General features: G+C 55.2%; 1 protein-coding gene across 1 annotated transcript; it reads right to left on the reverse strand.

Annotated features, from left to right (window-relative positions):
* On the reverse strand, positions 1 to 26,279 carry RIPK4 (receptor interacting serine/threonine kinase 4). The gene is made up of 8 exons (XM_061422058.1): positions 26,033 to 26,279; positions 16,061 to 16,352; positions 10,990 to 11,138; positions 9,083 to 9,132; positions 6,672 to 6,830; positions 5,773 to 5,876; positions 4,250 to 4,511; positions 1 to 2,546 (listed from the first exon to the last, which is right to left on the reverse strand). Exons 1-8 carry the CDS (start codon positions 26,212 to 26,214, stop codon positions 1,387 to 1,389), a joined length of 2,358 nt encoding a protein of 785 aa, XP_061278042.1. The 5' UTR covers positions 26,215 to 26,279; the 3' UTR covers positions 1 to 1,386.

The raw sequence follows: 26,279 nt of genomic DNA on the forward strand, positions 1-26,279 counted from the left end.
GAAGTAGGAAGAGAACTCAGCTTTATTGACATCAAGCAGACTTTCTTCCACGCGTTCTACATCCAACAGTAATACAACGTAGTAAAGCACAAGGCGTATTAAAACATAGCCAGTTTTAAGCAGTCGGGATATTTCCTGTTATAGAAAAGAAGTAACCCGCCCACAGATTCACATTAACATACACGGTACATTAATATCAATCTCTGCTTCATATACCAGGCCAAGGGGCATGTGTACATATAGGCTGCGGCCCTTCAGCAAACTGACTCTCACAACAGCATCAGCGGGAGGTGCGAGACACCCTTGATGATGAAAAAACAGTGCTTTTATAGCCGAGACCATGAAGCTGTCTCCTGCAGTCGTCTCGGGGGTCACACCCCGAAAGCTGAGGCCCCTGCACAGTGTAGCTGTCTGTAAAGCAAGTCAGGAGCCCCCTGGGAGACCCCAACACAGCATCACTAGCCACAAACCACCGTCTCTCCAAAAATAAGAACTGGAGAGAAAATGACATGAAAGGTGGGTCACTGAACTCAATAACACTGTTCTGAGTCCAGAACTGAGGCTGTCCGTTGACTTTTGGACAGCTGACTTTCGAGTTCAAATATTTTATGCAACATGAAATGAACAAAGGCAGGTAACACGGCTGGCATCCATGTGTGGCCACCCACAAGGACAGAGTGATGGACAAACAAACTTGGGTGTAAAAGGGCTGGTGAGACGACTGCTTTTTTGTTTTAAAAAACCAACTTATCAGTTTATGCTCGTTGCCCACAAACTAGATTAACCTACTTTTTATTTAAATTTCCATTATCTATTTGGCTGCACAATGTCTTAGTTGTACATGCACGATCTTCAGTTGTGGCGTGTGAGATCCACTTCTGTGACCAGGGCTCAGACGCAGGCCCCTTGCACCGTGAGCATGGAGTCTTAGCCACTGGACCACCAGGGAAGTCCCCGAAGTGAGTGCTTTTAACAGATCTCAAGCGATAGCCGACACTCTTCATCCATTACTGACATTCTATAAAGCAAGAATCCCACTCAAACTCTGTGGAGCAAGCTTCTTCACTGCTGCAAATGGAGACAAAAGATTCAGCTCCTCCCACACCTGCGTTCCCATGCACTCCAGGCAGCCGCTCAGGACAGGTGGGCTCACGGCTCTGTCACCGAGGGACCAAGATCAGGAGTGAGGGACACAACCAAATGCCTCCGGCCCACCATCCCTCCGACACGGGTGCCCACTAGCAGCGGCCAAGCACACTGATCAACCTCATCGGGAGGGCGGGTAACGCCTAAGCTCGGTCAGTGTCCCGCAGGCCACGGATGTGACGAGCAGAGCACGATGCTGGGACAGGAACCCTGCTGGGCCCCGTCTCCTGTGTCAGCAGGCTAGGTCTTGCTCCGCCGGAGGAGCGTGGCGGCAGGACTGGGGCCGCCCTGGAACTTGAGGCTCTGTAGGTTGACGTGGGCTCCGTGTCTGAGCAGAGTCTCCACCGTCTTGGTATGTCGGCCCTGGGCGGCCAGGTGCAGTGCGCTGAGGCCCTGCTCATCGGACAGGTCAAGCACGTCGGCGCTGACCAGCTCCTCCACCACCTCCGAGTGCCCGCCGGCAGCAGCCAGGTGCAGTGCCGTCTGGCTGCGGGGGCCCCGGGCCAGCATGTTGGCCCGCTCCTCCACCAGCAGCTTGACGGTTGCCAGGTGCCCATTGCGGGCGGCCAGGTGCAGAGCAGTGCAGCCCTCTGCAGTCACTGCCTCTCTGTGGGCGCCCCGGTGCAGGAGCAGCCTGGCCGTGCTCGTGTGGCCCGTCTCCGCGGCCACATGAAGCGGCGTCTGCGCCAGCAGGTTGCACACGTTGACGTCGGAGTGTAGGTCAATGAGGACGCGGGCCACGCGGTAGTGCCCGCGCTGGGCAGCCAGGTGCAGGGGTGTCCTTCCGTCCAGCGTCTGGGCGTCCACGCTCACCCCTGGCTGCTTGGCCAGCAGCTTGACGATGGGTAGGTGGCCCTGCCAGGCGGCGTAGTGCAGTGGCACCCAGGCGTCCTTCCCCGGCAGGCCTGCATCCACGCCACGGCGCAGCAGGATCCGCACGACGCCCTCCTGGCCGTGCTGGCAGGCCACATGCATGGGCGTCCGGCCCTCGCAGTCTGCCTCGTGCACGGAGGCGTTCTTCTCCAGCAGCAGCCGCGTGCTGCCCTCGTCCCCGTTCTGGGCCGCGAAGTGCAGGGCCGTCCACTGGTCCTCATCTGCAGCGTTGACACTGATCTTCCGGGCCAGCAGGAGCTCCACGATGCCCCGCACCCGTTTCTCCACGGCCACGTGCAGCGGGGTGGAGCCCCTCCTGTTGGTGAGGTTGGGGTTGGCATTGTTGAGCAGCAGCCACTTAACACAGTCCTCCTGCCCGGCCTCCACGGCCAGGTGCAGCAGGCTGGCACCCCCGTCCAGGACCAGGTCCACGTCCTGGGGCTGCAGGATCTTCATTAGCCTGCTGGTGTCCCCACTCACGATGGCGTCCACCAGCTTCTTCTTCTGGATGTCCGTGGTGCCAAGGTCTGCGGGGACAGCAGATGCAGGGGTCAGACGGGGCGGCTCCCGAGGTCTGGCCGGTGTTTGAACGTAGCTACTGTTTACCTGAAATCGCTTAAGTGTTTGTCCATGTGGTTTAAGACCTAGTGGGGAGACCTCAGGAAGGTCAATGAATATCCCCAAGGTGCTCTTTTGTCAAACTGCAAAATGAAAATCATTCCAGCTATCCGATGAAGTTGTGATTAAATAAAGGATATAAAATTCAGGCCCTTGCTGGTGCTCAGCAATGGCAGTGACTGCTAACAAGGGAGAGAAGGCAGTGAACACAGAGCAGGCAGGAGCCCCCGAGCCACTGGAGATCTGGCAGCTCCCACCCTGGGGCATCCCTCCAGGGCCAAGCAGCTGCCTGCAGCCCAACCTCCAAACAGTGCCTCTTGTCCCAGTACCACCACCTAGGATGTTTTCTAGAAAAATCCTCCAAGGACCGAGACTCCCACTTCAGAAGGACTGTTACTCATGATGTAAACATGTAAATGTTTGATTTACAGAAAAACCCCACTATGTTGTCTGGGGTTCTGATATGCATGAAACAAGGCGCCTTCATGGGAAACACACTCAAGGGGCCTTGCATAGGAGGAGGGGGTGCTGGGGGTGCTAAGAAAACAGAGTAAATGCAGCTGGGACTTGGTGTTTCAGCACAGGCTCCTGAGACGGACCAGTGACTGATCTAAGCATGAACACGTTACCTGAAGGTACCAGACCCTGAGAAGAGCGCATTCTAATGACTTTCTCCATGGGAAACAGGTGCTTCTTTCTTTCCAACCTCAGCGCTGACTGCTCACCTCCAATGCAGCCAGGCCTTCCCTACATCTGCATCTTTGCAAGGTGTCTCCTTACTCAAAATGCTCTCTTTAATCCCAAACACACCACTCTAAAAATCCCAGGAGGGCCAAGGCATCTAGGCAAGGTCCTCATTCCAGGAAGAATTCCCGATTCCCCAGGAGGAGCAAGCTCCCCTTCCCCCTGAGGTCTGCACCCTCCCCACGACCCTCTGGCCACCCCTGTGCTACAGCCCTACACATGAACATCCATCTTTTCCTCATGGAAAGGAAATCTCACACATCATCCTCACAGGAGATGCAGTGAGGCCCTCACAGGAGGGCCCCCATGCCCAAGGGCCAGCAACTGGGACAGGGCCGGAGCAGGGAAAAGTGCCTTCCAGAGAGAAAACCCAAGGTGTATAGTCAGGACCAGGCAGTTATGACTTCCAATGACAGTGCAGGCCCAGGAAACGGGAGCCCACAAATAAGAAAGAATGGGGTGTGTACCCAGCATTGCCTGAGAAAGAGGGTACAGGGCTGACATTACAAAAGAGAGAGAGCTCTCCAGGAAGAGGGGGTCCATCCATTCACTGGGCTACCTGGTACAATCCAGCTTCTTCAACCTACACACCTGAGGTCAGTCCCTGCACGCGGTGTCGGCACAGGCGAGACCCTCCACACAGCCAGGGGCATGACCCACTCCCCTTACACCTAAGTGACACCTGCTCAGCCCGTGTGCCCCCCCAGTGTGCACTGACACCCAAACCCAATAAGCAAAGGGCTGCAGAAAACACAGAACTACAGCCAGGCCAAGAAACAAGACGCCTGATCCTTTTCAGTTGCTCACACCATGCCTGCCCCCTCAGAATTAAACCCATTATTTCCCTGGTGTGGGGGTCCCTGCTCACCATTCGTTGAAGGTTCCCTCTCGAAAGACAAGGACAGTGACCCTCGGGAGGAGAAAGCAGAATCCACAGAGGACACCCCCGAGAGCCTCTTGCCACTGCTTGCCGACGGAAGTTTGGACTCGGAGGAGCTGCGGCTGAGCTCTTCCGGGCCCTCAAGGGTCTGGGAGATGCCAGAGTCCAGCTGGGACAGCAGCTCAGAGAGGCTGTAATCGTTGTCGAAGGTGGGGGCAGACGCACGCTTCAGTGGGGTGGGCACAGGGGCCTGTGGAGACAAGCAGACAGAAGAGATGAGGCTCCATCCATGACCGGATGGGGCAGGATCAGGGGAACATGTGGGTCCCCCCACATGAGCCACACAGAGAATTCAACTCTTGTTCCCACACGGTGCTGGTGCTAAAGAGAAACGGAGGAAGGAGATGGCTTTGGGTAGGGTCCTAACACGCTGAACCCTCCTTGGGGCCATGCAAGGCTGGTTTGGGAGCTGTGGGTGCACAGGTGAGGTGTGGGGCTCAGCCCTGGGGAGGGCACGGCGTTCCAGCTCAACCCGTGCTAACAGGCCCTTCACAGGCTCTGTCCTGACAGCAGGGAGAAAGGCAGGTCCTGGTGAGGGATCAGAGCCTGAGAGGGACTCACGGCCCTTCCCTGAATCCTCCAACCCCGCGGCCTGGTGCGCCGAGTCACACCCATGTGCTGGGCCGCTCTTTTCCTTATCAGGGGCCAGGTCCCCTCCACCGTTGCTTTGCCCCCGGACCTGACACACACAGCCCTCGTGCTCAGAAAGCAGACACACCATAAACAGTTACTTATCTGCCGGCCTTACACCCCGGCCAGGGATGATAACACCAGATAACACCTTATAAAGTCAGTTTATCAGCCTCCACTTTACAAGTCCGACTGCCTTAAATGTATTTATTTAGTTAGCATAGTTAGAATTTCTTACCACATCTTACATAACCTGTGTGGCACTCGTAGAGGAAAAACATTTATGGGCAGTTAGAAAGGCGCCAATCCCCAACCTCGAGGTGCAGAAAGACACCCAGACCCCTGGAGCCCAGACCCCTCTCCCCAGTGTGGCCCAGCAGGGGCTTCAAGCAGCTCCCCTGGTTCAAAGAGCATCCGGCCCAGACTTCCCTGGTGGTCCGATAGTTAAGCCTGTGCCCTTTCAATACAGGGGGTGCGGGTTCTGTCCCTGGTCAAGGAACTAAGATCCCACATGCTGTGCAGTGCAGTCAGAAAACACACACACACAGCATCCAGGCGGCGGCTACTTAATGTCAGCCATGGGCCCACACTGCCCTTCCCTAAGCACAGACAGCAGGTGGGGATGGGATACCGTCAGGCAGGAAACCAATCCGGGGCCAGCACACCATGGACCTACCCCTGCCCTGAGACAGAATTCTGCGGCCGGCCCAAGCCTCAGAGCCGGGTGGGTGGTCCAGGCTGGCAGGGTGTCTGCAGGAAGCAGAGACTCAATCCCTGAAGCTGGTGTGGCAGAAACCAGGCCCCGGGAGGGTCCCCATTACCTCGGCCTCAGCATCAGGCGGGTCTCTCACATCTGGGTCTTGAGGCGTCTCTTTCACCTCCTCATCAGGTTTTTCGCACAGGTCTTCGGTTTCAGAAGTGATTTCTTTGGAGGAAAATACAAACAGGTGTGTCACTCAGACAATGAATTAGCAAATGAGCTACTTAAGCCTGTGACCTTGGAGGGGACCAGCGCCTGCGGTGTTCAGTCTGACCTGTCAGCGCTGCCCACGCTGCTGGCCCCTGGCTGAGCTCACAGCGGACCCCCAGCACCCCTATCAGCAACCACATGCAGGGTCTGGCCAGACTCTAAAAGGAGCCACCGTGTCTCTGTTTCCCCAAGAAGCCTTCGTCCAGGGAGCCCCACTAGCCAGCCCAGCCAGAGCTCGTACTCCGACGGCCAGGGCTGCCAGTACCAGGCTGCCAGCACTTCGTTCACACTCATTTTCCTCATATGTTTGAAATGTCATGATCAATTCCAACAGCATCAGGATCACTCTCCTAACCAAAGGACACAGCTGTTCCCTGGGGACGAGGCCCCAAGAGAAACTCAAAGAAGGCCACAGGCCAGTGGTCATGTGGTCCCCAAAAGACGCACTACTGTATCTGAACCCAGAACACCAGGCTCCTCGGGACAGCAGGCCGCAGCCGGAGGTGGACAGCTGGAGATGACCAAGTGGTTCCAGCCGCCCCTCCCTGGCCCTGGGAGCTGGAGGGCCATGGGCGGGGCCCTGGGCGGGTACAGCCTGCAGGAAGCGGGCTCACTCTGGCACTCCTGTCTGTGAACAGCCTCCTCGTCCCAGCTGCCGCCTGTCCCCTTCCTGGCCATCAACTCCATCCCCTGGGACAACAGCATGAGAGTCAGGCAGCAGGGCTCCCGGAGCCCAGGGTGGGCGCTCACCTTGGAAGCTGGGCCGCTCCCGGGGGTCCCCGTGCCAGCAGCGCTGCATGAGGCGAAGGAGGCTCCTGCAGGCGCGCGGCCGGGGTTTGCAGACAGGCGGCAGCTCCGGCCTGTGGCCCTTCACCACTCTCACCATAATGTGCAGGATGTTTTTCTCGTCTGCAAAGGGAAGGTGCACAAGTCAGGGCAGCTCCCAGGGGCTGAGGTCGGATTTCTTATCTTCAGGAGGAGCGACGACGACCGTGGGAAAGTTTGGGCACCCTCCTGGGAGACACGGTATTATTTCCTCTTCAAAGCACGGAGGTTTCTGAAATCCTTAACCTTGCCGGACACACCTGTCCTCTATGCTCCAGATGTTGGAAACCACCTGTGATCTACCGAGGGGAATCACTCTCTGGTACCACAGAGATCTTTCTATGCCGCGAACTCAAAGAAAAATCAAGTTCAAAGGAGCAAAATATCTAACGGGGCAGATTCCAAAGGGGCCCAAACAGAGGAAAACTGATAAACCATGGAGTCACACTGCCAGCCCCTAAGTGACCCATAGCTCCCTGCAATGACGAAAAAGTCTTTCTGAATTCCTACCCCAAAGCACACGTGCCTGGCGATGAGCCAGGCCCAGTGATGGTACATGGCTCTCAGTCCCTTCACACATGGGCTATGTAAATGGGGACCCTTCTCCTGCAATTCGTAATGTGGGGCCCCACCTGGCCTCCTTTCTAACCCCCTTCAGAAGCAGGCGTGGACCCCTCACCATCATCATCCTGGTCACAGAATGAGGGGCCCAAGGTGACCCTCAGGGCCCAGATTTCCTCAATCAGCCTAAAACCACACCAGCGACCAAGCAGGAGTACAAGTTTCTGGTTCCCACCACGCCCACACCAGGGGACTCCCAAGATGCCGAGCCACAGGGGTGGAAAACTGGCCCAAAGTCACCGATGGCTGCCAGGAGTCTGCTCTGATATTTTGTTCCACTTTCCCGTTAAACCTTATGCAATAGCGAGCTCAGGTATCTACATGTTATCTCCACAATAACTCAGACTTCCAAAACCCAGCAGGTCCTCTGGATAAAATGTAAGTCACCTAAACACCTGGAAGGGTTTCTGCTGCCAAACACAGATGGAACAGGTTCATAAGCCGCCTCTGCGCACCCTGGATGGCCCGTCGACCAATTGATGAAGCACGGGCACCTCAGCTCCCACGTTCCTTCCCATCGTGTGTCTGACCCCAGGGGCCATGTCCAGCAGACGGTGGCAGTCAGACAGGCACACGGCCACACTGAAAAGAACCCAGACCCTGGACCTCCGTGGAGGAGGCAGCGCCATGGAGACAGGGTAACGACTACGGGCAAAACCCTACAAGGATCCTACTCTGCTTCTCAACCAGCAGACCTAGGGCTGCACACTGACTCTGATCTGCATTTTTAGAACTTTTTGGTCAAACCAGAAAAGATGAAGTAGCCCAGATAGGCTTGGAGAGGAAGAGGAAAGCTTTCCAAAATAAAGAGAAAAAGTACTTGACTTTTCCAGTAAACCAAGTCAAGGTACTGAAATCTCAAGGCCAGAAATCCTTGTGGTGGGTGCCTGGTGGGTGCGGGGGAAGAGGAAACCCCCAGCTCTCAGGCTGGGCGGGCTGACCCAGGGACTCTGACCTGGGGGCACCCCTCTGCGGCAGCATCTACACAGTGATTCTGGAGACTGGCTGCCCCAGAAGAAGAACACCCTTCACACGACTGCACCATACACTTCAACACAGTTCTAGTAGTCATTTCTGTTAGACATGTATTTTACAACCAAAAATTACAAAATTAAAAAAAAAAAAAACTAGCTGGAAATAAGTACAACAGACAAACCCACAGAAACAGAAAACAGGTGAGTGGTGGTCAGGGGCTGGGGGTGGGGGGTTGGGAATGACTTGCCTAAGCACCAGGGGGTCCAGGTCGTGATGATCATACAACACTGTGAGCTTAACACCACAATGCATAGCTGAAGTGATTAAAAATGGGAATTTTAGCAACTAAATGCTAATAAGAATTACTTCTAAAAAATTGTAATGGGAATTATATGCTATGTATGTCACACAACACAAAAGAATGAGCTGGTACCTAACAAGATCCACTGACTGGACCCCATTGGATCTGTGCCTTTCCCTGTATGTGAACTGCATGGAGAGATCACCTTTTTGACATATGGGAAAGCCCACAATGAGGTGGGCCGTGGGTCTCCATGCTGACCTGCTGGGCTGGACAGAGCAGCCTCACCACCCCACCTGCCTGGACAGCCCACCAGCTCCACAAGCCAGGGCAGCCCCCTCTGCGATTGGCAGGCCCTCCTTACACAGAAAGGACCGCAAAGCACCCCCTTCACGGGGCCAGGAGAGACGGCTGCACCACCCCTGACATGTCCACTCACCTGCAAATGGCTTCTTCTGCGTGAGCACGCCCCAGATCACGATGGCAAAGCTGCAAGGAGACGGGCACATCAGTGCCTGCAAGTCAGATTCTCAAACAAAGCCAGAGCCCCACTCCCCTGACACTGCGACAAGCTCAGTAAAACCACCCCCTCAACCAGAGTCTTCAAGAGACAGGGAGAGAGAGAGAGAGAAAGAGGACATGGAGGTATTTTTCATGAATTTTTTAAATGGGCAAATACTCTTATTGTGGGACAAGGCGTGCTGGAAGCTCAGACTGGACTGTCAGTCCAGACAGCAGGAAGGGGTCCCTGAGAGGGGGCCACCCTGTCCCTGGGCCATCAGCTTGTGCGGAGAACGGCGTGACTGCTTCATTCACACCACGTTCTTGCAGACACGTCCACAAGATGCTGACTACAGCTCTTGGTGACTGAGTAACCTGCCCACTGATGTCATCCAAGTGCATGGAAAAGACGAGCAGGCAGCCATCTGAGCTTCCCACAGCCCTTGGTGGTGATTAGAAGCTATATACACTTGTGTGGTAAGACATATACAAATTGGGTTGGCCAAAAAGTTCATCTGGGTTTTTCTGTAACATCTTACAGAATACAGGAATGAACATTTTATCCAACCATGTAAATATACATACATAAATGTGTGTGTATGCACATATTTTTATATATGTACACATATTTATCTATATATATAATATATACATACACAACACATATATATATATATACACATGTGTACACACACACACACACACACACACACAATCTATCTATATAATTGCTCTGGATATACCCCCCAAAGAGCTCAATCTGGTAAATTAAAAAAAAAAAGTCCAAACTTGGGCTATCAGCCTGCATTGGGTTAACAGCACCTGTTTATAGAGATCCAAAAGTCCTCAGTGAAAATTAACTGAAATCTGCCAGTTCAAAAACTGAAACTCTCAACTCTGAATAAAGAGAGAATTTTATTCTCCCTAAACCCTACGAGCCGGGCCCAGTGCCCCCGTACCGCTCGCCTGCAGACGGACAGGAAGAAGCCCAGCAGAGCACAGACAGGGCGGCTGTGGTCAAACCAGCTGGCCGGGACCCCAGGCAGCGGCGATGACACAAGGGCAGGGCTCAGGGTGACAGTCATCCGCGTGGACAAGAACCACAATGACGGGGCTTAAGTGCCACTCACACCCGCCCGCCTGCTTTTCTTCTTCAAGACATCTGAGGGATTAAGACCATGACAATTTGGGAAACGATGCTACCACGTGATTCCCGATTGTTCTCTGGCTCAGAAATCCCCAATGCTGCCTTGGAACAGCCTCCAGGTGTCCACGTTCCTGTCACAGGTCAGTGATGCTCGGAAGGGTAAGTTCTGAGCCAGAGGGACTGGATTTGGGAGCCTGAATTCACATGCAGACAGCCGCACAGACCACTGAAAGCAGGTGGTCTCAACAGACACGTGAGGAAGCCTACCTTTCCTACAAACACCAAAGCTCTCACCAGGCAGGGGCTGCCCATCCGTTACGTAACCGGCTCTGACTGACACCAGCCATTCATGACCTCCATCCTAAGCGGCATCACTCACAGCAGAGAAGTTCCTCTTGTAAGAAAGTTCTGGGGTTGGGACTTCCCTAACAGTCCCTGGTTAAGACTCTGAGCTCCCCCTGCAGGGGTCACGGGTTCGATCCCTAGTCAGGGAACTAAGACCCCCACATGCTGCACAGCGCAGCAAGGAAAGAGAAGAAAAGAGAAAGCTCTGGGGTGGCTTGTGCCCACCGACTAAACGCCCTCTCATCTGGACTGAACCTCTTATCTGACGGTACCCAGGAGCCCTTGGGAAAGCCCCGTCCAAACCCGAGGAATGGAGCTGCAGAGCCGGCCGGGGCTGTACACCTGTCGCCCACCTGTACACGTCATGCTTGGTGTCAAAGAGCCGGCTCTTCTCCCGGATGCGCTCTGGAGGGAGGTAGGCGATGGTGCCGAACAGGCCATCCATGCTGAGGTCATGCGAGTGGGACAGCCCGTTGCACTTGGCCAGCCCGAAGTCGGAAATCTGGAACAGAGCGGCGAGGAGGGGGCTGGTCAGGCTTGGCTGGCAGCGAGCCAAGTGAGGTGGCCCGGCTGCCACTTGAGGACGTTTATCATCATGTCCCCTCAGCAGTGTTGGGGGGCGCAGTCCCCCAGCCTGGCTGTGCGGGCCCCTTCACAGGATCACAGCTCTCATGTCAGCTGCACTCCCCGAGCAGGCGGGAAGGCCCGGCCGGCCAGGGAAGAACCAAGCCTGAAGACATTAAGGGCTTGACGGCTCGGGAAAAGATGACACTATCAGGAAGGAATCCACTGGGAGAGGGAACTGAAGAATTACGGCTTGTCTGTGGGGCGTTGTGTCTGCCCCGTCACACAAAGGGAGGAAGCGGCCCTTCGTTTTCAGGTGTTGGGGCAAAGCAGTTATGCAATCTCGCAGCTGGGGAAGCGGGCAAGTGGTGGCACGTCCTTTAAAAGGAAATATGTCTTCAGAAGCCCTTTAAAGCGAGCAGAACACACACGACCAATCTGTCCTCCACGCAGAACGTTCTGGGGACAGATACTTGCTGTCTGCAAGCACACAGCATCCCAGCGTCCTGCAGCCGGCTCGTACACCACCCAGCCCACCAGTCCAAGGGCACCTGTTCCCAGGGGCTTGGCCCTCACAGCCCCCTGCCTCCTCAGCTCCTGGGACAAAGGTGCCCACCCTGAAGGTCTGGGGAAGCCACAAGGGGGAAGTCACTGCAGGGACCCACCGCCCTCCGGCCCCCGACCCCGGCTATCAATCAGAGCTTGGTGGTGTTAAACGCCCCTTGCAGTTAAGCCACACTTGCCGGCAGGTGGAAAATGGCCCCTTCATAAATTCTCCTCTGAGCCTCGTGGATTTTTCTAAGCCTTCTAATTAATTCTGGGCTCCTCCTCAAACACACCTCTGGAGTGATCGGAAATGCGGCTGAGTCAGGCCTTTAGTTCTGGGCTCACCTGCCCACAAGGCGAGCCAGGGGCCTGGTGTCATCACCGCTGAGCAAGGGAAGTTCATGACTGGGGACCCGGTCCTCACATCTGCGGGGGTGGGGAGGGTGATGGGAAGAAAGCCTGCAAGACTGGACCCAGCCCCCTATTTCTGCAGCCAGGCTGTGCCAGGGTGGGCGTGGGTCCATGCAAAGGAGGCCAGTCTGGCCACTTCTGGGCTTCCGGCAGCTCTCCGTTCTCTGGCCTCCAAGACACTTTCCACTCTGAAGAGCAAAGCGCCAGCTCCCCATAACAGACCCATCACCCAACCCGGCATCTCGGGAGGAGACAGCAACACAAGGTAATAGCTGGACGAGTGGAAAGTGTCAGGACCAGACTCAGAAGTGTGCTGGCTGCCCTTTCTTTTTATTTCTGCTGTTTTCAGGTACAGCAGGCTGCTTCATGATATACGTGGTGAAAAGAAAATATGCATAATTCTATGTGAAAGCCCTGGCATCAAAATCAAACTCAGAAATGAGAATCCTCTGATGCCCACTGACCCTCCGGCCCGCCAGACTTCTCCACCTGACCTTTCTCATCTCCCCGTCTGTCCCCAGGTTCCTGGAGAGAGGGACAGTGTGGCAATCCCGGTGAACAGCAAGTGTCTACAATTCACAAATGAATTCACACTTAGTGTCCACTGTGGTACTGCCCAGAGCCAGTGTCACACAGGCCCCGAGACACAGCCCTTCCCCTGCTGGGCCCAGCTGGACGAGGCTAACAGAGTAACCGAGGGCAGGGGGGGCTGCGCCACCTCGGGGAGAAGGCCACTGTGGGCCACAGAGGACAGGACCCTGGGTGTCCCTCTGAACACAGTCTGGGCTGAGCAACCTGGGCCTCAAGTGTGGCCTGAGGTTTTAAGTCGAGTTATTTCATTATGAAGTTGAAATGGGTTTACTGCTTATACTAAAATTAATATTTTAGTAGTGACACTTCGTATACTTAATATCAAGTATTCATTTAATATTAAGCGTCTTGAATACTCATTCCAAAACATACTGGTTGCTGTGAAATTTTCAGTTCCAATCCTCCTATCTATGGACATTAATGAGTCTGGAGGGATCAAGGGAAGGGGGTGGAGTGACAACTTATCATCGTATTTCAAGATTGCAGATTCCAGTTATATCACTGCAAATAACCATCAACGAAGAACTGCCCAGACATCCAGTGGATGACTTAGAACCTCAGACCAAGCTCCCACTGAGCCATTCCTGAGGATGAAAGAAACACAGCCCATAAACAGATTTTCTGCTGGTCTGGGGCTGTGTGTGGTGACCGCCCCATAAACAGGGAGTCATGGAGGAGTCCGTTCCTGACCTCTCCAGGGAAGTGGGGCGGTACCCTGGCTGTGTCCTCCAAGTGGCAGCATCCCTCCCCCGCTGTTCCCAGCCATCCCAGGTCCTCCATGACAAGCCGCATGGTCCTTGACGGAATGTTCACCCACTTCCTAAAACTGTCAAAAGCGCCAGGCCTGCCAAGCCAGGGGCTGCCAAGTGGAGGAAGAAGAAAGCGGAGGGAGAAAGTGCTCAAACCGAGGAGCCTCAGAGCCGACGCAGAAACACACAGACCACAGGGACACCAGCCCCGGGTGCTGGCGAGTGGCACTCTCCACCCTGCTGGGCGAGTGTTCGGTCCTACTGTGTGCCCAGCATCAGGACCATCCCTGTAAGAAGGTCAACATCTGGTATGGACAGAACAGAGGGACTGTGTCCCGGTCATTCCAACTCCATGGGCCAGGCGTGGCGACCCAACAACAGGGCCATCACCCCACCCGCCAGGGGCAGAGCACAGGAAGGCTGTGCTGCTGAGGAGGGTGCTGGGAGGAAGGTCATCATGGTCCTACAGGGCGTGGCCTCCCGGCCCAAACGCGGCTATCAGCAGAGGAACCTGCACCGTGGGGAGGAAATGGGCTGAAATATAAGCCCCGCCGGGCCCACTGTGGTCCATGATGCTGAAAAGACAGCTCTGAAGGCTGGGCTGTGCCCACTGGGGACTCCCTAAGAAAGGCGCATTTTATTCCAGCAATGTCTCAGCAACCCTCCCACACCCTATACTCTAATCCAACTATGTCTGTTTCCCCTGCCCCTAAAACCCAGAACTTTCCATGACTTCCTCCACCAAAAGGCTGTTTCGTGTGTGCCCCCCAATCCTGACTGGTCCCCCTCTGGAGACCAGTCCCACCCAGTGACACCCCCACCTTGAGCTGTTCCGTGTGTGCCCCCCAATCCTGACTGGTCCCCTCTGGAGACCAGCCCCATCCAGGAACACCCCCACCCTGAGCTGGAGTTACAGTGTCTCCTCACACTGCACCCGGGGGCTGCCTGGGCACCTACCACCACTGCCCACTCCACCCCTGCGTGACAACGCCTGCTACCCATTATGTCTGTGAGCACCCCATGTGTGGCAGCGGGTTCGGTGACGGACCAAGGGCTCCAGGGTGCCTGAATGTGGTTCTAACCTCTGCTCAACCATGTACAGTGGGACAACACGGGCCTTTGACTCAACTTTCCCAGCTTGGCAGGAGCCACCGTCCACGTGGTGCTTCCCCTGGGAGATGCGGCAGCTCCTGCAGGTGGGGTCCTCTGCAAACAGCAGGGACCTGTCCTCACCTCCCTGTTCTTGGGCATATTCAAGTTTGAGATCCAAGGTCCCACACTGACTGGGTGCCCATGGACCCCAGGTTCCCAGTCACAACCCTGTAATGTTCACAGGGGGCAGAGGGTCCACACGTGAGGCCAGCACCCCACCCAGAAGGAAGCAGGACTGCAGGGGCGCTAGAGCTGGGCGGACCAGGAACCACCCACCTGATGTCTGTTTTCTCAATTCCCTGCTTCACTTTAGCAGGAGCGTACTTCGAATTTCTGCTAAAATCTGATTATTGAGTGACATCTCCTTTAAGGACACATTGTAACTAAACATCTGATGTGAAAACTGATTTCCCCATGGGTCACAGGTGGACTTGGCCAGAGCTCTGTGCCTGTTGCAGAGTCAGGATGCGGGCGGTGGGTGCGGCGTGCGGGGGACCAGCTTTTCTTCCAAGGGTGAGTGAGGATGCCAAGGAGCCAGAGGGGACCCAGGCCGTGGTGTGCGGGTCTTCCCACCAACTTGCCTTCCTGAGGCATGGGGAGGCCGTGGCGGCTGGGTGAGCCCTAGGACCCAGGTCACCTGGTGCCCTCCATTGACAAGAGATCTTCAAAGAAATGCAAACCTGAACACACTAACAATGGCCAATCCCAGCGGGCGGCCCCTGGTTTTTAGTTATATTATACCTCATGCTTTTCTGCTTTATAAACTTACCGAAAAATAGATTAGAACTAACAGGCCTTGAGTGAAGACAACAGAAGGCGTCCCTCCAGGGCTTCTCTCCATGACACCCCGAGACTCCCATCACCCCAGGAACCACCAAGGGGAAACACAGCCCCACCGGGCCTCACACAGAGTCAGCCAATCCATGGTCCACTTTCTAACCTGACTTTGTCAGATGGCCAATAAGCCCGGACTCCTAGAGTCCTGATCCAGAATGTGGGGCAGGGTGACCTGTGTTCCTAAGAGCCCATTTTCCAGCTACACCATCAGGGGCATTCGGACCAGCCACACACGACAACAGTGGGGGTCCTGATGCTGAGAGAGCCTCTGTTTCAAGTTCTTTCCTGCAGGAGAACCTCTTCCACCTTCTCACTGGCCCTGAGGTTCCACCACCTTCCCCACCCCACCCCCAGAGCACCCAGCCCTCCCTGGGCACCCCCACCTTGACATGGTAGTGGGCATCCAGCAGGATGGTGGGCTTGAGGGCCAGCATCCCCCTGCACCCCCAGAGAACCCAGCCCTCCCTGGGCACCCCCACCTTGACATGGTAGTGGGTGTCCAGCAGGATGGCGGGCTTGAGGTCCAGCCTCCCCCTGCACCCCCAGAGCACGAGCCCTGCCCGCGCACCCCCACCTTGACATGGTAGTGGGCATCCAGCAGGATGTTGGCGGGCTTGAGGTCCAGGTGCAGGAGCGGCGGGGCCATGCAGTGCAGGAAGTTCATGCCCACGGCCGTCTCATGGATGATGCGGAAGCGCAGGTCCCAGGGCAGTGGCTCGGAGGCCAGCAGCTTCTCCAGGGAGCCGGTCTCCATGTACTCCATGACCAGGCCCACGGGCTCCCGGCAGATGCCGTACACGGGCAGGATGTAACGGAACTTGGCCATCTCCATCTTCTTGGCTTCTTCCAGAAGTTCCATGCGCTCCCTGGAAAAGTTCAAAGACATGAGGAACATGGCGGGCAGCAGTCGCCTGTCGCAAACACGGGCACCGCAGCCAGGAGACAATCAGCTCCATACGGCTGACAAAATTGCTAAAATGCACGTGTACATATGTACAAATGCATGGGTGTGTGTGCACACATACACACAGGGCTCACTTTAGTGCTAAATACAGTGAGACCCCTACATACGATAGAGTTCCTTTTGAGAGCATGTTTGTAAGTCCAACAAAGTGAGCCTAGGTACCCAACTAACATAATCGGCTATATAGTACTATACTGTCTAGGTTTATAAATACTTTTCAGAAATAATATATAAAAAACAAACACAAATTAAGAAAGAAAACATCTTTTAACCTTACAGTACAGGACCTTGAGAGCTACAGTGTACGGCACAACAGCTGGCACACGGGCACATTCACATCTTTGAAAGTTGGCAACTTAAAGGTTCGTACGTAGGGGACTTTCTGGGCCTTCCAAGGCCTTCAGTTCCATGGTTATTCAAACACAGCTATGTGTTTTGGGGTTATCAGAGGTGAAAACAGAGACTGATTATGATCTGAAAACTCTCAGGCAGCACTGAGCCAGTGCAGGCTCTGGGCTTCAGAGGCGGCGGCCGAAGCTGACAAATCCTTCACTTGGGACGTTCAGGTTAAAAGCTGTAATGAACTGTCCACCCAAAGAGCACAGTCCCCTTCTTTTTGAAGCCCATCATTCCATCCGGCCTTGTCATTCCTGACCGCAACCCCATACTGAAATCCACAGAGCACTGGTCTTGAGCAGGGTCTGCAGAGACCACTGTCCAAAAGCCTCCTTCTCTTTAAAGCCACTGTAGTGAATTACACGTAACACAGCATTTATCACTGTGACCATTCACAAGTGGGCAATTCACAGGCATCAGTATCCATTCACGAGGTTGTACAATCAACACTACTCTCTCCACCCAAACTCTGTCATCATCCCAACAAAAGTGTCTGTGCCCACCCCAACAGGAACCCTCCTCGCAGCCCCCAACCTCCTTTCCACTTCCCAGGACCTCTATGGACTTCACATAAGTGGAATCATACAATACCTGTCCTTTAGTAACTTGCTTGTTTCACTCATCATGCTTTCCCGGTCCACCCATGTTGAAGCACACGCCAGAAGGTCACTCTTCTCAGAGCTGAGTAACATTCCGCTGTAGGAACCCACACGCTGTGTTTATCTGCTTATCTGCCGATCAGCACTTGGCTGGTCTGCACCTTTCAGTTACTGGGACTAATGCTGTACATTTATACACACAGGTGGTTCAAGTCCCCGCTTCTATCTCTTGGATATACTCTGAGAAGGAGAGTTGCCCGGTCATGTGGTATTTCTATGTCTAACCTTTTGAGAAACTGCTGAACTCCTGTCCACGGCCAGCTCCTATTTTCTAAAGGAACTCTGGCTGGGAGTCTTGCCCATCCATTCACGTCCCCAGGGGCAGGGCAGCCTCTACACTCAAGGCAGAGATGCGTGGCCAGACTCCGTGGGCTGCAGAGCCTGAAACATTCGCTCTCTCCAGTCAGAAAATCGGCCAACCCGCTCTATGTCACTTCCTGGTGCAGCCCATGGCCTTACAGCCTAGCACCCAGGGCCTTGGTCAGGGTTAGTGTGACGGGTCAAAGTCTCAGGGTGCATTCAGGAGACGAGGCTGAGGCCCAAAAGGACAGCGTCTGGCCACCGCAGAAAGGACCTGGGAGCTGGCTGAAATGCAGATTCCTCAGCTCTGCTCCTGGGGAATGGGCTCCAGGTGGGTGCCAGGAATCTGTTTTCTCCAAAGCTCCTAAGGGACAGTTCAGAAGCACATAGCCCATGGAGGGCTAGGAACTGAAGCAGAAAGCAGCACAAGAGGCCGCAGGGACCTGTCCCCACCAGAAGGCAGACTCCCACACCAGCCACCTCACCCAGACCCAGGATGGCTGGTTCCCACCGCAGGGGCTCTTTCGGAGTCTGGGTGCACCTGCCCGCCCCGCCTGCCCCTGGTCCCACTTCTCAGCCTGCTGGAGAATCAGAAACCACCAAGAAAAATGAGTCTGTTTCTCACTGACCAGCCTCCTCTCTGTGACCACAGCTCACTCCTAGGCTCCCCTCACAGGCACGAAAGCACTTCCCAGGGTGGGGCCACCAGCAAGGAAGAGCCGTGACACGCTGACACTGGCTCTGGCTCTGCCTTCAGTGGGCTCAGCTGGACAGCATCTCAGCACCTCTGCCTACCTATCCAGCCCCTGCTTTTGGGAGGGGAGCCCCCCGCCCCGTGAACACTCACCACAGTGGGCGTCTCAGGGACAGGATCTCGGGATGTAGACCAGTGGTTCTCACCCAGGGGCAACTTTGCCTCCAGGGACACTGGGCACTGGCTGGAGACATGTGGGTTGTCAGAGCTGGGGGCTGCTGGCATCCAGTGGGGAGAAGCCAGGAGCACTGCCCACCCCCCTACCCTGCATTGCACAGGACAGCCCCCAAGGCCAAGACTTATCCAGCCCCAAAAGCCAAGGGTTAAGCCTGACAACCCCGGCAACAGAGCTAACGCATTTTTAGCCAAATTTAAAATAAACCACTACAGCCTGGAATCACCCACTTCAGTACTCCCAGCATTTGCTTTAATTTTAATCCGTATCCAATTAAAATTCATTTATTGACATATATTTACTGAGCATCCTCTACATGTTAGAACTGATGACAAGGAGACCCTTCCCTGCCTTCAGGATATTTACCTTCTAGGGGAGAAGATGGAAAATTACCCCCAAAAAGAGGTGTTGTTGAAAAATCCAAGATCTTTGAGGGGAAAGAGCAGGGACCTGGGGAGGTTAAATAAAGGGGGTCCCTAACTTGGGTGGGCAGAGGGCAGGCAGCAGTAAGGGCTTATGAGGAAGTCACAGCCCCACTTCTGCAGGGGGGCCCAGGCTAGGAACCACAGGAGCAGAGGGGATACACACACTTAGGGTGGGTGACCCACTCAGGGAGGTCATCGGGGCGCAGGCTGGTCGATGTGGGGCTCATTTCTGAATGAGAATCATTAAGGCTTGGTGACAGATTGGATGTGAAGAGGAAGGGAACAAGGATGGTCCTAGAACGCTACTGGGAATTACTAGGTGGCTCCCCATTCAGGGAAGCAGCAGGAGGTGGGAGGTAGGAAGGGTTAGCGTGGGTTAGTTCTAATCAGGTTCAAGGAGCAAGAGAACCCTACTTACTGGCCTCAAACACAAGTGTGACAGGTATCAGGAGTAAATAAAGACACGACTACAAAACAAAACTGAGCTAACTCGCCTTAGTTTGATGCACTTCCTTAGCACTCTGGTTAAAGAGCCAATGAATGGACAGACAGCAGGATGCTCACAAGAGCCCCTGTGGGGGTCCCAGGCTGGGCTGAAGCCTGGGTTCAGATGCCTGGTCCCAGCCAGCCCCTCCCTGCAGCCACGCTGCTCGCTGGGTTCCAGGATGACCTGCAGGCAGACCCCAGCCCTGTACCTGATCTCGAGGGACATCTATACCAGAAAAGGGCTGGATCAAGCATCATTTAAAATAAAAGTAGTGAAGGACAGGGAAACCTGATGTGCTGCAGTCCATGGGGTCACAAAGAGCTGGACACAACTCAGCGACCGAACAACAACACAGGTCACTTAAGGATCGGAAATGGCACCCTTGGCCCATCCCCTTCTTCCTCCTCCGGGGAGACCTCACGTCACCTACACTAACCAGTTCAAGCACCCTCCTCTGACACTCACTACCCAGTGGTGGGGATCAGCACTGGGGCTGCTTCTGTTCCCTACTGAAGAATCAGTTTTGTGACTTGTCTGGTCCTCCTGCCTTCCTTTATGTTCTTTTAAAGTGACTGGTGTGCCACTGCTCCCCACCAGCACGAGTCCAGCATGCAGCACTCACGTGGCCCTGACATATGTTTGGCCACGGGATGGACAGAGACACACTTTCACCGGGAGTCCCCCCACAGGCCTGCAGGCTTCCAGGCACTGCTGGTTCCAGAGTTTACAGGCCAGTCACTCAGAGGACATTCTGAGAGCCAGCCCCAGCCCCAGCCCCACCCCCCTGCCAGCCTGACAACAGCCAAGGAGGTTGTCAACTACACTGAGGCTGAAGGTCTTATAAAGAGCGGCTCTGTGCCTCTCAGCAAAAGTGTTTGCTTCCATTTGCCCAAAGGGCTGAATACATAAGACCCAGGTGACTTCTGATGGCAGAGTTCGTTAGGCTCAGAGGAGCCGCTGGCAGCAGATCACTCATGGCCCCACCAGCCGAGGTCAGCAGGTTCCCAGCTCATTCCCCTGCCCCGGGGCCCTTCCCGCCAAACTGAGACCCCATTAACCTGACTTTGTTTAAGCGGGCTGGGGGGCAGCCCTGCGGCTGTCTGCTCCATAGAGTTGACTGTGGCTGGAATGTTCTAAGACTGCCTGTACCCTTTTGGGAAGCAACACCAGGCAGGCTTTGTGACTGACACAGGTCAGTGTGACCACTGACCACACATCCCACGACAGTTGGAGGAGGAAGGTGAGATATCCTGGAAATGAAGTCTGCGTTTCAAGGGACAAATCACCTTCTCCGTGACAGCTCAGTCAGAAACGCCTTAAAGCCGAGGACCCTACCCTGGCTGCACCCACCGGGGAGGGGAAGGGGGTTCCAGGACCACGCAGCAGGGGAATCAAGGGAACCCGGAAGGAGCCCCTCACATGGAACTGGGGGTGGGCTGGCCGAGCCCCCCAACCACCCTCATTGTTCAGGTTCAGGAAGGTCGACACAAAAGGTGTCCGTCCCATTTATCCTCTAGGTCTTTCTTCCCCAGGCCTCTGGTACCGTGCCAGGACCCCCCACCCCACCCCACCCCACCCCACCCCACCCCACACCTGGCAGTATCAGCAGTTCAATAAGTCTGGGCTGGGCTGGGCCCTTTCCGGGAGCTGCTGGAAAAGATAGGAAAGTGCTTCGTACACAGAATGAAACCATGACTGTGTTTTCATCAATTTAAATGCACTTTTCCTCGAAGCAGTGTTTCCAGTTTATGCTGATGACAACACACAAAGGATGGAGATTGGATATTGTGAATGGCTGCTATTACTTAAGGACCAGGAGAGACTGTCAAACAGGTCCCAGAACCCAGGTGTAGGACCGGGCCAGGGGCCTACAGGTGCCCAGACTCCTCACCATCAAATCCCATTCCACCCAGCGAGGCGGGGAAGCTCCGGCCACCAGAGTCCACTGACATCAGTTCAGCCGCTCAGTCGTGTCCGACTCTTTGCGACCCCATGATTTGCAGCACCCAGGCCTCCCTGTCCATGACCAACTCCCGGAGTTCACTGAGACTCACGTCCATCGAGTCAGTGATGCCATCCAGCCATCTCATCCTCTGTCGTCCCCTTCTCCTCCTGCCCCCAATCCCTCCCAGCATCAGGGTCTTTTCCAATGAGTCAATTCTTCACATGAGGTGGCCAAAGTAACTGGAGTTTCAGCTTTAGCATCATTCCTTCCAAAGAACACCGACATCAGTCTTCATTAAACCCCAAAATGGTGACGTGCTAAAAGCGTGTCTACAATTAGGCATAATTCAGTAGGGCTGGCGTCATGTTTCTCTTCTGTAATCATTTCAATCACATCTCCTTTCTCCCATTTGGGGAAGGGTTGCTGTTTCCCAGCAGGAATGGGGGAAAGCACACCCGCCCCGCCCTTCTTGCTCTAAGACGGAACACCAAGCTGGGGTCTAATTTGTTAAAGTCACTTATTCAGCACCATTTAGGTCAGTACAATCTTTCTTCTGGCTGAAACCCATTTCCCCCACCCCAGAGAAGGCGTAGGGTGGGGAGAGATGAGAAATCTCACCAGATTGATCATTTTTTTCTTTCTTTTGATATTCATTTGACAGTGTCGGGTCTTAGTTGAGGCATGCGGGATCTTTTGTCACAGCCTGAGCTGAGCTGCCTTTCAGCTCGTGGGATCTCAGTTCCCTGCATCCCTGCATCAGAAGGAGTCTTGGCCACTGGACCACCAGGGAAGTCCCAAACTGATTATTTCCAAAGGCCCTTTTTTGGAGAAGCCATGGGGTTCTCCTCCAGTCTCAGCAGAAATTCCAAAGACATCCAGCCATATCCAGAGGCAAGTACCTTGTGGGGAGGAGGGGAGAAAATGAGTCCTGGGACTCAGGCTTCTGAAAAAGGAGCCGCAGGAAACTGCAGACAGAGGAGGAAGGGTGGAGGTGCAGGGAGGCACCTGGTAACAAAGAGCTCCTCAGAGGGAGAGTACTGGGAAGCACCTATGGGAAGAGGCAGCAGGAGCACCATTTAATCATTCCTGAGCCTCCCGGCCCAGCCTCCTCTCTGTGCACCAACCCAGTTACGTTCCCAGGGAGCCTGCAAGGGGTTCCCACACTGCTATTTTTAAAACTGACAAGAACCAGGCTTGTCGGATTGTCGGCTCTGTATGTACAAACCTGAGGTTTGCTCAGGCTCGCCCCAACGAGCCTCGGCCAATCACCCAGCAGCTGCTGGTGCTCAGCTATCCCGGGCTTCTTCTTAGCCAGGAGTGGGGGCCAGAGGAACGGGCCTGCAGGGCTAGTTCTCACCTAAATGGGAATGCCCCCGCTCAACTAAGCTCTGCCCCAAACCTCAAGATCCCCTAATGAGGGTCAGCTGGGAGGACACACGTCTCCCCTGAGCTACCAGACTACCAGACGTCCCCATGAGAGGGGGAGATGCAGATGAAGGGGGCATCAGTTCTCCCAGGTCCCCCTTGGAAGCTACCTTGCAGGTGTTCCTCTGCCTGCTGCAAACTTCAAGGGGTGTCTGGGACCAGGCGGCTCCTGACTTTCTCACAGGAAGTACCTGCTCACATAGTCTGGGGCAGCCTGCTCCTCTGAGGAGCCCTCGATGGGTGCCGGGGATCAGGCCCCGCTGTGGCCAAGGTGTGGCATGAAGACTGGGGCCAGGAGACCCCAGCCTCCCTAGAGGAAGAAGCAGCTGATGAAAACAAGCCCACACGTGTGCCTGCAGTGGGTCCCAATGTAACCAGTGGAAAAGGCCCTTGGAAGGAAAAGTCAGGCCCTCGTGGCAGGGGTGAGAAGCACCAGCCTAAAAACAGGTGAGACAAGACTTGGCCAGGAGGGGCACGGGGCTGGGGGCTGCACCCAGGAGCCTCAGTCAAATCAACTCCCCGCTCCAGGAAACATCTTGCAAACAGAAGGGTCAGGATGGTGTGCAGCTCACCAAAAGAGCATGGAGCCAACCTGTGGAAATCTGGCCGGACACTCCACCATTCCAAGATAGGGATGCAAGCCTGCTCCCCCTGCACCACTGAGGGAGGGGCATGAACTCCGAATGAGAATCTCAAACCAAAGCGTCAATAATTAACTCTGAAGAGTTTTATTTACAAAGAGCAGGGGTTTGACCATCTTCTCAATCAGAGGAATCTGCTGCTAACGCAGAAGCCAGCCTGCTTGACTCAGTCTGGCAAAGCGCAAGAGGTGAATTCTTCCTGCTGGGCAATGCTGACCTCGACCCAGCTGCCCAGCACATGCCTCTACCTGCCTATTTCAGGCAGGGCAGGAAAGCCTTCCAGTTACAGGACAAAACACTTTTCAACCAGGCCATGCAAGATTCTAAGTGGCCTGCCTCACGTGGAGAAACCCGACCTCCATCTGGGCCACCCAAGAAACAAGGGCCTGGACGCTGGAAATAACAGATCCTAGGGAGGGCTGATGAGTCAGCCTGGGGACCTGCTTGTTTACTCTGCTCTTCCAACACAATAAGGTGATGTTAAAAGCCCTCACTGATGAGGAAAACGGCCAGAAGACTCCAGCAGACAAATAAATGTCCCCGAGAGCATAAAAATCTACACAGCGGCAAGAGTCTTGCCTTTCAGTATCCAACTATTAGCTGGCATTCAAAGTGATTCAGATTTCATCAAAACAACCACAGTGCCCCTCCCAGACTGAGAAGCTCCCAGGATCCGAGGCAGAGCTTCTCAGGCTGCTCACCTTTGAGCCGGTGATATGTGCATGACACTTGTCACCACTCTACTGAAATTTGAGGCTTAGAGCAAAAAGCCACCAGTAGCTCTGCTGTATAATCTTTTAGGCCAGGATGAAAACACAAAAGATGCCCAGGGCTTCCTCCTATCGGGGACCACGGGCTGTGGCAGCTCGCACTGTGATTCTGTGTACCGCAGTCCAGGGGGTACACATGGCCACCCTGGAAATGAGCATTGCCACCACTGGGGAGGGGGTGATGGGGGGTGGAGGCGGGGGGAGCTGGAGTTTGTAGGCCCATCACTCAATAAGCCGAGGATTAGGAACCAGGTCTCTGAGATAGCAAAGGAGTCACCTTCCTAGTCTGTGTCTGTTCAGGGCTGACTATAGAGACAGCTCTTCAAGAGCCCGCCTGTCAATGCAGAAGACCCAAGAAACACTGGGTTCGAGCCCTGGGTGGGGAAGATCCCCTGAAGTAGGAAATGACACCTCATTCCAGTATTCTTGCCTGGGAAGTTCCATGGACAGAGGGGTCTGGTGGACTATAGTCCATGGGGTTGCAAAGAGCCCCAACTTTGCAACGAGCATTGTGTGGCATGGCTCCATACAAACCACAAATGCCACACAACTTGCATGTTGAATGCAAACTTCACCAAAGGCTAAGTAATTTAGATGCACTCAACTAAAGCTTATAAATTATTAAAATGCAACCATAAACAGTGAACAACCCCCAGCCAAAAAGAGCTGCTTCTCAAGACTCTCCTCCCACCTCCCTCTCCCCTAAAAGTACACACAGACCATAATCCACTGGCTGAATTTAACTGGGGCAGCTCTGGTCCTTTCCAACTGTCTTTATTTGAGCGCCCCTGTTACCGAGGAACAAGCAGATATCCTCCCAGCTTTGGATGGAGAAACCGGGGTCTAGGAGGGCGCCCTGGCCCGGCCACAAAGCGGGTAAGTGCAAGGCCGCTCCCCAGAGGCCTGGTCTGGAAATGAAATCAGCCTAAAAGGCAGTGTGCGACCAGAAAGCGCCGAGTGTTGTAACAAGGCTCCCGGGCCACCTGCCGGACCCACCGCCAGGCCCAAGCCAGGTAGCGACTCTCAAGTGCTAGGGCTCTGAGGAAGCCTGGCCAAGCCAAGTCCAGTGCTTCCGACCGAAATAATTACTGTCTTCCACCAATTTGTGCTCCAAAGTAAATTACTAAGTAAGTCGAATGGAGTCTAACTCACTCACAAAGCCCAGATCCCCACACGGCAATTTTTCTAAGCCGGGAGCAAACCGCAGCGCCTGGGTGGGACCTGGGCGGACCGGCCGCGCCACCGAGGGTCGAAGATGCAAGGCGAGCTCGGGACCCTGAAAATCCGGGGCTCACCGGAAGCCAGGGAACAATACAAGGCACTCAACAACTCCTTAGGCGAACGCAGCTCCCCGAGGGTCTCCCGTAGGAGCCGCATCCCGGGACCCCGGCGGTCAAATAGACCCGGAGCTCGCCAAGCCGCCCCCCGCGTCCCTCCCACCCGGCCAGCGGCGCCCACCCCGCCGGGGGCTCACGGCCTCTCCCGGCGCTGGGTTTTCCTGCCGAGGCTGCCCCGGAGGCCACTCGGGTGGAGAGAACGGGAACGCCCGGAACCCAGGCTCCCCACCGCCCGCCCAGCGCAGCCGCCCCCGCCCGGGCCGCTGACCTGTCGTCGACGTGCAGGCTTGGCGAGCACTTGATGGCGAGCCACGTCTTCCAGTGGACGTGGCGCACCTTGTACACCTGCCCGAAGCCGCCCGAGCCGACCTTCTCCCAGCCCGCGAACTCGCCCGCGTCGAAAGTGCGCAGCAGCCCCAGGGCCCACGGGCCCCGGCTCTCGCCCTCCATCGCGCGCGTCTAGCCGTCGCCCAGCGCCGCCGCGGCCGCCCAGGTGCCAGGTGCGCGCCCCGCCC

The sequence above is a fragment of the Bos javanicus genome, chromosome 1 (genome assembly GCF_032452875.1).
Source record: "Bos javanicus breed banteng chromosome 1, ARS-OSU_banteng_1.0, whole genome shotgun sequence".
Taxonomy (NCBI): Eukaryota; Metazoa; Chordata; class Mammalia; order Artiodactyla; family Bovidae; genus Bos; species Bos javanicus.

Bases quoted from the DNA above. Each gene is read 5' to 3' on its own strand.
- RIPK4 (XM_061422058.1), bottom strand. From the start codon at position 26,214: ATGGAGGGCGAGAGCCGGGGCCCGTGGGCCCTGGGGCTGCTGCGCACT. The intron at 9,133-10,989 runs GTGGGCGACAGG...GTCTCCTTGCAG, and splicing joins ACCAAGCATGACGTGTACAG to CTTTGCCATCGTGATCTGGG. The intron at 6,831-9,082 runs GTGAGTGGACAT...TTCCCTTTGCAG, and splicing joins GCAGAAGAAGCCATTTGCAG to ACGAGAAAAACATCCTGCAC.